Here is a 13,523-nt window from a genome sequence, read left to right as displayed (position 1 = left end):
TTTTTGACCCTATATTAAAATTAGAAGGTTTAGAAAGTGGATTAGATAACTTAGGTGAATTTTTAGCTATAGACACTACTGACCAGTTTCCTATTATAAAGGAAAAAATATATTCTCTATATATCTCTTACGAAAGTAGGTTTAGAAACACACCTCGTGTTGAACAACCGCAACAATGAGACGACAATCCGCATTCATTCTTGAATGTTTCAGGTTGTCTAAGAAGAAGAAGAAGAAGAAGACGACGATGAGTCAAGGTCAAGAAGAATCTGAGAGTGGAAGTGGATCTTCATCAAGAGGTGGCGGCGGGTTCAACGAGTTAATGGCGTACCTGAGTGAGGGCTTAGTTGTAGACAGTAGTGAGGTGTTTGATTTGGTTGAGTGGTGGAGGGCACGAGCATTAACTTGGCCGATCCTAACACGACTGGCAATGGATATTTTTTCAATCCCGGTCTCCACCGTTGCAGCCGAACAAGCATTCAGTACAACCGGCCGAATACTTGAAGAACGGAGAAACGCATTGCAACAGGATATTGTTGAAGCTTTGGTGTGCATCAAGGATTGAGACCGTTCCGACCAACGCTTACACGATACAATCTCACTGGCAAACCAAGAATAGATCAACGAATTTAATAGATTAACTTTTAATTTTCAAGATGATCCTTCTGCTTCATCTTGATAATTTCTTTGTAAATATTTATTTACTTTGTAATTTCTAATTTGTATAGTGTTTATTGTAATTTGTAATCTTGTATAGACTTTGTAAGTTCATCAAATTTGTAATTCGTCCCACAATGATTGCACTCTTTTTTTCTTACCAAGTTTTTATCCCAATTGGGTTTTTCTTGGTAAGGTTTTTAATGAGGCAATCATGAATTACAAATTTAAAAATCAATGAAGAAGTAATTTTTTTTGTATAGTTCGTTCGTGTCGTGTGTTCATTTCATATTTCAAATTGTAATATACACAATTACACATTGTAATTATACAAATACTTATTTCAACAGCATAAAAATATAATATAAAAAAAAATTTATGGCATCGGGTAGCCCAACCGGGCACGGGCAGGCTTCCTTTGCCCGAAGCCCGTCCATGGGAATTTTCAGGTCAGGTCGGGCAGCCCGAATTTTTGGGCAAATCAGGTTCGATCATCGGGCAAAAATTCAGACTTTTCGGTGGTCACGGGCGGCCCGTCCAAAGTTTCAGCACTGACCATGATAAATAACCCAATTTGCTTTCCTCTTTCTCATCTCTATCGCCCAAATCTTATGCCTACCCATCTCACTTCTTTCTTTAGCGTGAAGAACTCACTTCTTTCTTTAGCGTGAAGGACGATTGTTCGTTCTGATCTCTCTAAGTGACTTGGTAAATACTCTTTTTTCGTTCTTTCTCCCTGCGCTTATTGACACGTGATCTCTCTCTCACTCTCTCTCTCTCTCTGAATAAAAATACTCACTCTTCTTCTTTTCTTCTCTGCTAGGGTTTGACCTCGAATAAGGATTGAAACTCGGACGGTAACTCTTTCTCTCTCCGTCTGTTCTAAATTCTAAATATTTCTCTATCTTTCTATTTCTTCTCTTTTTTTTTAAGATTATGACTAAATTAGATGTCAATACGTAAATTTGGAGAATTAAGAAGCGATGTAGTGAATTAAATTACATTCGATTTAGGGTTTCTAGTTTAAAATGATTTTAGCTTTTTGAAAGGATGAGAGAAAGCAACGTTTTGAATGACTTATTTATGCATATAAAATTTAAGTGTCTTTTTTTGAAAGGATTTATGAGTAATTTTTCAATTCCGTACTTTTTAAAATTCTTTTCTCAAAAAGGAAAAAAAAAAAGTTCGAGTATGATCGAGGGGCAAGATATGTAAATATTGGGATAATGAAGGGCAAGAACCGTAGGCGCAAATAAACTGCGCGTTCTCTACAAATCTTTTCATATTCACACAGTAGGACTGTGAAAAAAGCCATAAAATCTAAACCGACCGTTATCGACCGAAAAATACACGGCGTGAGTGTGACGTGAAACTAAAGATAGTCCGTTCGGTTTTGGTTTAGAGGCCGATCGAATCCATTTTTTTGTTTTTTTTTTTAATGTTGTCGTTTTTACTCTCATTATCCTATCTGCTGTCGTTTTTTTTCCTCCCTCCTAAGACGTCTCCTCTGAACTCTCACTCTCTTCGTTTCTTCCATTTACTCTCTCACTCTCACAGTCTCGACTGCGGCCGCTCCAGCTCTCTCCTCAGTCCTCCTCGCACGTCCGCCCTAACACCCACCTCACCTGTGACGCTTCTCACCAATCGGCGCATATAAATTCGTGTTTCTTTTCCCGTCTCCACAAACCTTTTCATTTTCACACACAAACACACCCAAACCACGCCAAACCAAACCAGAGCCCCGGCGTTTTCATTTCTTGGTCTTCTTCTTTTCTCTTCGACGATTTTCCATCTTTTCGTCAGGTAAAATCCTCTTGATTCATCGATTTTCTCGGATTATTTTGCGGTTGCTTTTCTTCTTCTGGATTTCTTTGTTTTTTTTTTTTTTTTTTTATCGGAACTAAAATCATGTGTTTGCGCGATTGATTTTGTGATTTTCTCGGTGCGGAGTTTATATCTGAGGAATTTTTATTTGTTTTTGTTGTTGATTGTTTTTTAGAGGATTTGCTGCATTGCACTTTTTAATATTCTGTTAGTCATCTCCTTGATTATTGGGATATTTCTTTGATCTTGGTTATCACGCGTAGATTTTTCTTTTTTTTTTTATGAACCTTCCTTATCTTCCCATAAAAATAAATAAATAAAAGTAAAATATAAAAAATCTTCCTTATCATACACCTATATTTTCGAACATGTCAATGTAAAAATAAAGCTGCTTTTGCTCATCTCCGTCGCTGAGCTTGAAGATTGTCCACGATTTGATCCATCTTACTGGTATTTAGTTTTACTCTTCTCCGGTTTTCGTATATAATATAGAGCATTCAAAGCTTTTCCCTGATTTCTGATTATAATTTTCAATGTCTATGTTTTTCTTTCACATTAATTTGTGGATATAATTTCCTGTTGGGGTTTTTCTTTCGTGAGTTTTGATCTGATTTTGGGCATTGAGCTTTAATCTGATGATGTTTACGACATGATCATGGACTCGATAACATCATATTAATCTTCGTTGTGATATTTCTGTGCAAAAAGTAAATTACAACTGGGGCATGTTAGTATAAGAAAGGAGACAAAGAGAGCTTCTGCCTTATCTTATCTTTTTTCGTTTTATTTTATTTATGATCTTTAGTCTTACACTTTTTTTTCTTTTGTACCCTTAAATCATGTGTTTGCGCGGTCGATTTTGTGATTTTCTCGGTGCGGAGTTTATAGATCTGAGGAATTTTTATTTGTTTTTGTTGTTGATTGTTTTTGAGAAGTTTTTGACTGGTCTTGAGCCGGGAATCGGAATCTTTTGGGTTGATTTTGGTTTTTTATTTCGGTCAAACTGTTTAATCCTAACAATATTTAAGCGATTTTCATTTTTTGATTTGATTTTTTAATTTTTCTTTGATTCTGATGATGTTATTATTTTGTATTTTCGTTGAATAATCATCGCACCTGGAAAAGTGAATTTGTTGTATATGCTGTACCGGCTTTGTATGTGTCAAAGTTTTTTTTTTTTTTTCAATAAAAAAAATTAAAGCTTTTGTCCTTCGTACCCTAAGCAAAATGGATGAACGCATGTGTTCAAAAAAAAATGGATGAACGCATAGGTTTGGTTATTGGTGAAATCATTGGAAATACATATAAGGTCCATGACTTTGATGGTTTTTCTCGTGTCTTAGATTTTGTTGCCACAAAATCATTCAATTTTAACATGTAAATGACAGATGTCGATGATGTCTCGATCCATCATCCAAATTTCTCGAGATGGCTTGATCTCGATGTTGACTCGATCATATGCTACAAGGTCCCCGTTTTGGCACTTTTATGAATGGCAAAAAATGCGCTCCCAACAACCCCTGAAAAATGAGTATGAAGAAGAATTTTTGAAGGTGTTTCCTTCGGGGATAGTGTACTTACCAATGGAGGATGGCCGCTCGGATTTTAATGAAGAAGAAAAAAGAGTGCTGGAACGTTATTTCAAATCTTATCCTCAAAGATGCGGTATGTTTTCTATCAAGGCATGCTATTGTGTCATTAATTTGGTTGCACTAAATCACTAATTTCTTTTTGATATAATTCTCTAGGGGGCTCAAGGAGAATGATCGTGAGAGAGAACTTGAAGGAAGAAAACTGCAAGGAAGTTGAACCCTCTAGGGTATTGGCATTTCACTTTGTGGTCCTCAATTGAATCATCTTTATTTTATTTTATTTTATTTTTTCTTGTTTTATATATGCATTTATATTTGACCATAGTTTTCATGTTTATTAGGTCACAGAAGCGGGAGCAGTTTTGGCACTTGAGAAAAATAATTAACAAAAAAGTGGTAATAATACTCGTGTTGATTTGTCAACTACAAAAAGTATTCTTGTGGATTAACATCCAGTAGACTTTTTGGGCGGTGAAATTTGACTTTAGTTTTGTTTTGCTTTGCTTTTCTTCTTTTATTTTTTGTTTCTTTTAGGGCGATTGACAATCGGAAAAGTTGTGGTATAGACAGTGTTCATTGTGTTGATAAGTTATAAGTTTGGTTTCTAAGTTACGTGTTATGTGGTTTAAACTTAAAGTATGTGGTTTCTGCTAGTTTTTATTTGTTTTTCTTTGCTCTAAGGAGTTGCTTATATTAAATTGATGATGACACAAATATATGTTGGCTTGTTTTATTTACTATACCCTGTTATTGTTCCCTCCATATTCATTGCTTAGCCTAGATGTTGTCTCAAATGATTTGGAAATGGGATATTTACGATTTTATACTTTGCATTTTTAGTTTAATATACTTTGCATTTTTAATGCTGTCGATAAAATACCTCTCAGAATTTCATCTCTGCATGAAATTTTGTAACTTTTCTTGGTGAAAAGTTGATTGTGATTTATAGATTGATGAATTTACCCATTCTAACTTATAAACAAACTTGAAATGAATTACTAATTGCTAGTACTCTGCAACTTAGCTTGAAAATAACACTTTTATGATTTTTTTCTTTGTTTTATTAAACATTACATACGAATTTTTAGCAACAAGATCGTCTATAGGCTTGAAAGGGTAATTTGTCCCTTTTTTTTTTTTTTTAATTTCAAAACTATAGGTGCGATCTTGTAAACACACAAAAATGTAAGGCTCTTTTTTACTACTCTTAAAATGCAAGGTATAAAATAGAAAATAACGCTTCTTATGGTCAATAAAAATTGACCAAAGGTGATAAGATTATTGATATTTCAACAGGAGGATAATGAGCAATGAACTATTGTGGCTTGGTGGGGGCTATGTTTTTCTTGCATTTCAACCATTTAATTTGTATAAACGAGTTTTTTTTTTTTTTTTTTTTTTTTTTTTTTTTTTTTTTTTTTTTTTCTAGAGCCGGTATATAAACGATTGGTAGTTAGAAGTGTTCACTAAAATGAAATGTGGCTGCCAAAGCACAAACGTTAAGCAATTATCCTTCACCACTGCATTTGCATTTTAATTTCGAAAGAAAATATTTAAAAACATGTTTTCAAATTCAGTCTGCAAAACGCATATTCATTCTTTACAGTGATGAACACTTTTATTGAGGAAAGTGCTCAAAAGGAATTTTTTTTTTTTTCCTTGTCAATATCAATTCAAGTCTGAGAAAGGCCAAACAAGGATTATAGAAACCCTGAAAAAAAATGAGTAGAATGATAGCAAGCAGAAAGATCAACTAATGTATGTTTTAAAAATAGAAGATCATGACATCAAAAGAATAGAATATATAGAGATTGATTGCTACTATAATAACGAAAATTTGCAAATAACCTCTTTATTAAAAAGTTTAAAGTCAGTACAAATACATCAATAAGCAAATACAACAGATTAACAATCAAATAATTACACAAAAGAAAAACAAATCAACCCCCCCCAAATCGTAGAGAAATATTGAATAATTAATTCATGGTTACATTTAGAATCAAGCTTGAAGACTTGTATAAGACGCTCAAAAGGATGATTCTTCACTATCTGTGTAATTTGGGATTGTAACAAAACATTGCAATTGGAACAGAGTATATATCCAATATGCAGCTCAGAAATACTTTCAAGTATGAACGAAAGCTAGCACAATGCAGATTTGTTAAGTCCACTCGACATATTTGGTCACACAAACTCAAGGAATTCTATAATTTCATTATGTGTGTGTGTGTGTGCGCCATGAAAATGCTTTTAATAATATGGTGAAGTTGCATATTATTCCATTGTTTGGTACATATTTATGTATATGCACGTAGAGGAGAGTTCTGGAATAATACAACGAATTGGGTGGAAAATCACATTAAAGAGAATGAAATAATAATAATAATAATATGTAGATGTATATATTTATCTTGATTCTATAATTGAGTGCAACTTGCTAAAATTAAGAGTTTAAAAGGTAAATTGCTAAAATAAAACCCTATAAATTTAGGGGACAAACGTGTAAAATACCCTAATTTTTTCCTCAAATATATGAGCATGTGTAAAGATCTCTTTCCTTTACCCCTTTCAAATAATATTTTTTCAAATATATCTCTTAAATAATGTACTCCTTAATTTGTCTCTCAGTATTTTCTTCAAATTTATACCTTTTTTTTATGAAAAGAAATCTATTTTATGTACTTAAATACTTCTTTTTCCCATTTTTTTAATGCACGTGCTTTTAAATGGACAATAACGAACGTGGCATTTATGTGAGAGCTTTCAATTTACTATTTTGACTCTTCTGTTTCTCCTCTATGTTTCTTGCATATCTAGAGTTTACTTTTAGTTACTCGGACTATGAGCTCCAGGACTTTGATAGTTGTAGTGAGCCTTGATTAACTTCTCGTGTCTTGGATTTGGTTGCCATGAAATTGTTCAAAGTACTTAACATGATGTAAATGACAGAAGTTGAAGATGTCTCGATCCATTATCCTAATGTGTTGAGTTGGCTCGATCTCGACGTTGACTCGGTCATATGCTACGAGGTCCTCCTCATTGCCGAAGCGGAGCACCTCTAAGCATGGCCGAATGGGAAAAAATTATCTTTCAACTCCCAAAAAATAAGTTTCAAGAAGAATTTTGCAAGGTGTTTCCTTTGGGAAAAGTGACCTTACAAAGGGAGGATGGCCGTTGACATTTTAATGAAAAAGAAATCAAATTGTTGGAACGTAGTGTCCTACGTTCTAAAAGAACCGGTATCTTTTCTTTCAAGGCACGTTATCGTGTCATTAATTTGATTACACTAAATCACTAATTGCTTTTTTATTTTTCTTTTGGTGGATTAGGACCAGTGATAGTGACGACAAACTGCAAAATGTTGAACCCTCTAAGGTATTGGCATTTCGCTTTGTAGTCCTCAATTGAGTAATTTTTACCCTTCTATGTTTGTTTTTGTTCTATGTTGCATTTGCATTTGACCATGGTTTTCATGTTGTTTATTAGGTCGCAAAAGCAGAAGCTGGAGCAGTTTTGGCACTTGGAAAAAAAATTAATGAAAAATAGTTAATAATACTTGTGTTTTTGTCAACTATAAAAAGTATTCTTCTGGATTAACATCCAATAGACTTCTTAGGTGATACGATTTGGCTTAATTACGTTGTGTTTTGTTTTTCTTCTTTCAAATTTTGTTTGTGTTTAGGGCAATTGACACTCTAGAAAGTGGTTTGCTCCTAACTTTGGAGGCCTCTCTGCCATTGTGTTTTGTGGTGTAGACAATGTTCATCGTAGTTATATGGTTTAGAAGTTATGTGTTATGATCCAAAATGTAGAGTTTTTTTTTTTTTTTTTTTTTTTTTTTTTAATTTTACACTAGATGCAAGGTATAAACTAGAAAATAACCTTTGCAATTGTCAATAAAAACTGACCATAAAGGGATATGATTATAGATACTTTAATATGAGCACTATGAGAATTGAACTTTTATGGGTTGGTTAGGCTTACGTTTTTCTTGCTGAAAGTTTATGGGGGGTTTAATTGGATGTTGATTCTTCAAAATAGCTAAAAAGCGGGTAAGAAACACAAGAAATAAAAACTCTAACAGTTTGGACGAAAATTTATGAGCAATTTTATCATGAAGAGTGACCAAGGCATATCACCTTTTTTTTCCATTTAATCTTTATGAAAAATATCAGTGGTGTTTAATGCCTAATTCACCTTGCCTTTTATTAATTTTCTCTACTATATTATGTTTTGAGTATGACCGCTCTCATTCTACTTTCCTTACACATATTCTTATACCAACCATTAATTAAATTTAAGGACCGTCTCTGATAAGCTGCCCTACTAGTATGACCAGTTTTTTGACTATTAAATCTGACTAAAATTAAATGAGATTGAAAAAGTATGCAGAACATACAGTTTTTGATATAAATCTGACGGCTAAAAATGGCTGAAAAAAATAAAACTACCAGTAGTTCTATTTTTCTAATCCTACGCGAGAAACTTCCTTTTTCAAAAAAAAAAAAAAAAAAACAGAGAAACTCCCTTTTTAATTATGACTTGTTACATCCCTCTTATTATTCCAAATGAGCCTTTACAACTATATTGCATTGTTTCTCCTTTTTTTTCACCCAATAATCCTTTTTTCTTTCTTTCTTTTTTTTTTTTTTTGAAAAATCCATTTTCTCCTTGTTTCTCTGTTTTCTCCCATATTTCTTCTTCTCATAAAATAAAATATAACATTGTTGAGATCATATATAAGAATCATAGTAAGGATGGTATTAAGACCATATTTAACCGACTTTTCTTTCCCTAGGAAGTCTAGAACCAGTACATAGACAGATAAACAATTGGTATTCAGAAATGTCCACTGAAATAAAATGTGCCGGCCAAAGCACAAACGTTAACGGATTATCCTTCACCACTGCATTTGCATTCTAATCTCAAAAGAAAAGTATTTAGAAACATGTTTTCAAATTAAAGTCTGCAAAACATATTTTCATTTTTTTACAATGCTGGAAAGTGCTCAAAAGGACTTTTTTTTTTTCTTGTCAAAGATCAATTCAAGTCTGAGTAAGGCCAACTCGGAATAGAAAATGCTAACGCATGATTTGGGAACAGAAGATCCTGATATCAAAAGAACAGAAAATTGCTCCTGTAGTAACGAAAATTGGCAAATGGCATCTTCAGTATAGAGTTTGAGGTTTCTATAAGCAAATACATTAGATCAACAATCAAATAATTACACAGAAGGAAAATAAATCAACCCCCCCAAATATTAGAGATATAGAATAATTAATCCCCGGTTACATTTAAAATCAAGCTCGAAGCTTTATAAGACGCTCAAAAGGATAATTCTTCACCATCAGTGTAATTTGGGAATGTAACACATTTAAAAACTTTGCAACTGGAACAGAGTACATATCCAATCTGCAACACAACAATACGTTCATGTACAAACAAAAGCTTGCAAAATGCAAATTTTTATTGAGTGAGTTCAACATATTTGGTCACACAAACTCAAGGAATTACTGCGTAATTTTCATTATTGACCATATAAATGCAATTTGTTAAGTTGGCCTATGAAGTGGAATTTAGTAAGAAATCAAACAATAAAATAAAAGCACAAACAAACTTACGGCTCGACAAGATGGGCATCGACGGTAGATGCGCTTGTTGTCGGCCTTAACGTTGGTTTTTTGCCCTTTACAAAAGTCACATACTAACCATCCTCTACCATTGCAAGGTTCACACAAAATCCCTGCATCACTCTTCAAAATAACTGAACAAGAATTAAAATTAAGCACCAATGTAAATGATCTTCAATTAAGGTCCTTGGTGGAAAAAATATGCTCAGTTGAACATTATATCTGAAATTGGAAATTTAACTACCTGTTGTTGTTCTTGTTCTTGTTGTTGGACTTGCTGGGCTGGCGCGCAACGCGCCGGCTTCAAGAAGCGAAACGGCGACGTCGATGTTGACGACGATGGCGAAATTCGTGAAGAACTGAAAATTGGCGGGGCAATAGACATCCTCAGAATAGCCATTGGAGTGAGTTCCTCCCGCGAGAACCAGATGCCTTCCATGCCACACATACCATCTTTTACTACGTTATCCAACTAGTCATTACATTGACAATATTCTCCTTCACGTTTCTCCACAATTACAATTCTACCATCACCCAAAAAAAAAAAAAAAAAACCTGGTTGTTTTGTAATTGGCGCTTCTTGACTCTTGTAGACTTGAATTAACATAGAAGTAAAAGGCTAAACTTGAACCAAATCACCCCCCGAGACGCGGTTATTGGTAATATTTTCTTTGCTCAGTTGCTGATCTACATTTGGGTTTTAGGAGGCGTATGTGAAAGATAAATCCAAATGCAAATTGATTGGTTTTTTTGGTTCTTAATGAACTGTAAAGAGATGCGTTTCAAGCATTTTTAAAATTTTTTTTAACATAATTAATCCTCTGTGCAGCAAAAGGCCTCCTTAGCAAAGAAAGCCAGTGAAACATTGAGATTATTTTTGAAGTAGAGTATTTTTTTTCATTAGTTTATAAGTCCTGAGGATATTTTTGACGGGTTTTATTTGGATAATCATTTTTCTTTAAGAACATTGGATAATCAATAGTTTAAAAGACCAAAATGACGATAAAATTATAATCATACTTATAACTCCGATGTTATAAGTTACAAAAATATTCTTATGAATTTTTTTTTTTCTTTTTTTACATGGTCAGTTTCTTTACTCCTGCTTTAAGTTGTTCGTCGCTTGCTATACTGCGCTAGTCAACAAGCTTAAGCTGAAACTCCAAAACAAAACAAAAGGAAAGTCGAAATAAATTCCACTTGAGATTCGTCTATCAGAGAACGTCGTTTTCTTCAAACGACGACAAACATGAATCTCGTTTCAACAATCCAAACACTCTTCGTCTCCTTCTTCTTCGTCTTCTTCTTCAAGCCTTCGCTCTCTCTCCGAACCCTGACCTCCGATCCGTGCGATTCGACGGCATTGCGGGACCCACGAACTCTCCGGTCGGACCAAATCACGGTACTGATCAACGGCTACTCCGAGTCCCGCATCCCTCTCCTCCAATCCCTCGCCGCCACGTACTCCGCCTCTCCGCTCGTCTCCGCCGTGTTCATTCTCTGGGGAAACCCCTCCACTCCGTCCCAAACCCTAGCCGAATTCTCCCACAATCTCACCGCTTTCTCCTTCGGATCCGCTCCGATCTCCCTGATCCGCCAATCCTCGCCCAGCCTCAACGCGCGGTTCCTCCCCAGACCGTCCATCGCCACCGTCGCTGTCCTGATCTGCGACGACGACGTCGAGATCGACGCGAAATCGTTCGCCTTCGCCTTCAGGGTGTGGGAATCGAATCCGGACCGTCTGATCGGGTTCTTCGCGAGATCGCACGACATCGATTTGACGAGGAAGAAGTGGATCTACACCATCCATCCGGACAAGTACTCGATCGTGCTGACGAAGTTCATGATCTTGAAGAACCGGTACCTGTTCGAGTACAGCTGCGGAGGCGGCTCTGCGATGGCGCGTGCGAGGAGCGTGGTCGACCGGGCCCGTAACTGCGAGGATATACTGATGAATTTTGTGGTGGCGGAGGAGACGGGGGCCGGGCCGGTTTTGGTGGGGGCTAACTGGGCCCGGGATTGGGGAGATGCGAGAAATGAGGATATTGGTGATGGTGATGGACGGCGGGGATTGAGCGGAACGGTGGCTCAGGTGGGGCTGAGCAGTAGGAGAGCGGAGCACAGGAAGAGGAGAGGGGAGTGTATAAGTGAGTTTCATAGAGTTCTTGGGAAAATGGCTTTGAGGTATAGTTATGGCAAGGTTGTAAATTCCGTCGGTGAACAGGGGCTTTGTCAGAAAGGAGGGAAACTAGTGTTCTGTGATCAGAATTAATTTTGAGTTTATTTCAGGAAAAAAAAAAAGAATTAATTTTTAGTGTTGTTGATTATTCCTTTTGTTGAATTTTTTGTATTTTGTGTTTCAAAAAATAAATAAATAAATAAATAAAAAGGAGGAACACGTTTGGACGGCAGAGGGTTGGGGCCATTGTTAAAAGGTTTAAGTTTTCTCAATAATAGATAAATAAGAGAATCTACCGGAAAATATTTAGCTCGTTCATTTTACTGATTTAAATTTTTAATTTTAAGTTGTTACAGTAAAAAATTTTTAAAAAATATCATATTAAAATTTTTTATTGCAGTAAAAAATTTTTATTAAATATCACATCTTAACTTAAATTAAAAATTTAAATTTACGAAATGAACGAGATCTTAAAACCGCGCATATGAAAGATACCCGTGATCGTCAATAATCTCGACTCCACTGCCAATGTAATCCATGTTCTCCTTAACCGAATCATCAACATTGGAGGATGCCAACTCTGGGATTGGGAAAAGCTTCTAACTTTAGCTCAGGCAACGATAAAAATCTATAGGATGTTTTAAAAGTTCGTCTTTGATTTTAAAAAATCTATAGGATGTTTGTTTAAATATTTGTCTTTGATTTTAAATTATTTTTTAATTTTTTATAATATTTTTTTCTTATAACAAATTTAAAATTTAAAAATTAAAATTATAAATTATAGATCTGAAGTCATCAGGCTCAGCAATAGAAACGAGGCAATTAAAAAAAGAAATAATCTTCAAACGACAACAACTAAAGAAAATGGCAAGAACCTGAAACGCAATGCATGTGAAAAGTGAACAGTGACTATGGCGAGCAACATCTTAAAACGACGCGATTAGAGGAAATAGTACTACAGAATCTTAACAAGAACAAAAAAGAGACAATCATATAAAAACGACAAAAACTATAGAAACAACAATAATCTTGAGAGATGACAAGTTAGGAAAAAATGATATCATGTCCGAAATGGGGTAATATTTTTTTTTTGTCCTTATTATATTAAAAATGATCTACTTCTTTTCCCTAATTGGCTCATTAAAATGATTTTTTTCCACATATAGTTTTTACTTAAATAATTTTCTGCATAGCCTCTCAGTTTATTATTATTTGATAAATGATATTTTCTTTAATTTATCCCCGGAAAAGTAATTCTTCTTAAATATGTATTTTCTATTTTTTTTTTTCTTGTAGCCCTTTCAACGGTTGTTTTTTCATGTGCACTTTCTAATTAACTTTTCATATTTATATAAAAAAAAGCATGTTTTGATTGAAACATAGATTTCAATCGTGTTTTTTTTTTTTTGGATTTAAATCTTATATGCTAAATAAGCCGTACATTTTTTTTACTAATTTCCCCATATTAAAAGTGTTTTTCGTAAATATATCCATATTTAGAATTATTTTTTTGGTCTTCCAAACCTAGGAATACACTACCGTATGTTTTTTTTTTTTTTTTTTGTTTCCTTATCGATGACCGTATCATCCACCGGCTCGGTTTTTTTCAAATTGAAATTGGGTCCTACATATCCCTGCTAA

General features: G+C 34.5%; 3 protein-coding genes across 4 annotated transcripts; 2 read left to right on the top strand and 1 right to left on the bottom strand.

Annotated features, from left to right (window-relative positions):
* The first annotated feature begins 2,090 nt into the window (after positions 1 to 2,090).
* LOC21402803 lies at positions 2,091 to 4,779 on the top strand. 2 transcript variants are annotated; one of them, XM_024175920.1, is made up of 4 exons: positions 2,091 to 2,460; positions 3,870 to 4,146; positions 4,230 to 4,300; positions 4,415 to 4,779. In XM_024175920.1, exons 2-4 carry the CDS (start codon positions 3,870 to 3,872, stop codon positions 4,457 to 4,459), a joined length of 393 nt encoding a protein of 130 aa, XP_024031688.1. In that variant the 5' UTR covers positions 2,091 to 2,460; the 3' UTR covers positions 4,460 to 4,779. The 2 variants fall into 2 exon arrangements, with proteins under 2 accessions (XP_024031688.1, XP_024031689.1); XM_024175921.1 differs by lacking the exon at positions 2,091 to 2,460 and adding an exon at positions 2,877 to 2,931.
* A 4,480-nt stretch (positions 4,780 to 9,259) lies between these two features.
* Positions 9,260 to 10,152, bottom strand: LOC21402802. Its single transcript, XM_024175923.1, has 3 exons — positions 9,948 to 10,152; positions 9,695 to 9,826; positions 9,260 to 9,485 (listed from the first exon to the last, which is right to left on the bottom strand). The coding sequence occupies exons 1-3, from the start codon at positions 10,149 to 10,151 to the stop codon at positions 9,399 to 9,401; spliced, it is 423 nt and encodes a 140-aa protein (XP_024031691.1). The 5' UTR covers position 10,152; the 3' UTR covers positions 9,260 to 9,398.
* Positions 10,153 to 10,618: 466 nt separating this feature from the next.
* On the top strand, positions 10,619 to 12,023 carry LOC21402801 (glycosyltransferase family protein 64 C3). Its single transcript, XM_010113843.2, has one exon. It carries the CDS (start codon positions 10,953 to 10,955, stop codon positions 11,973 to 11,975), a length of 1,023 nt encoding a protein of 340 aa, XP_010112145.1. The 5' UTR covers positions 10,619 to 10,952; the 3' UTR covers positions 11,976 to 12,023.
* Positions 12,024 to 13,523: the final 1,500 nt, after the last annotated feature.

Source organism: Morus notabilis, unplaced genomic scaffold (assembly GCF_000414095.1).
Source record: "Morus notabilis unplaced genomic scaffold, ASM41409v2 Scaffold848, whole genome shotgun sequence".
Taxonomy (NCBI): Eukaryota; Viridiplantae; Streptophyta; class Magnoliopsida; order Rosales; family Moraceae; genus Morus; species Morus notabilis.
The sequence above is the reverse complement of the archived record's forward strand: the minus strand, read 5'-3'. Positions and strand labels throughout refer to the sequence as shown.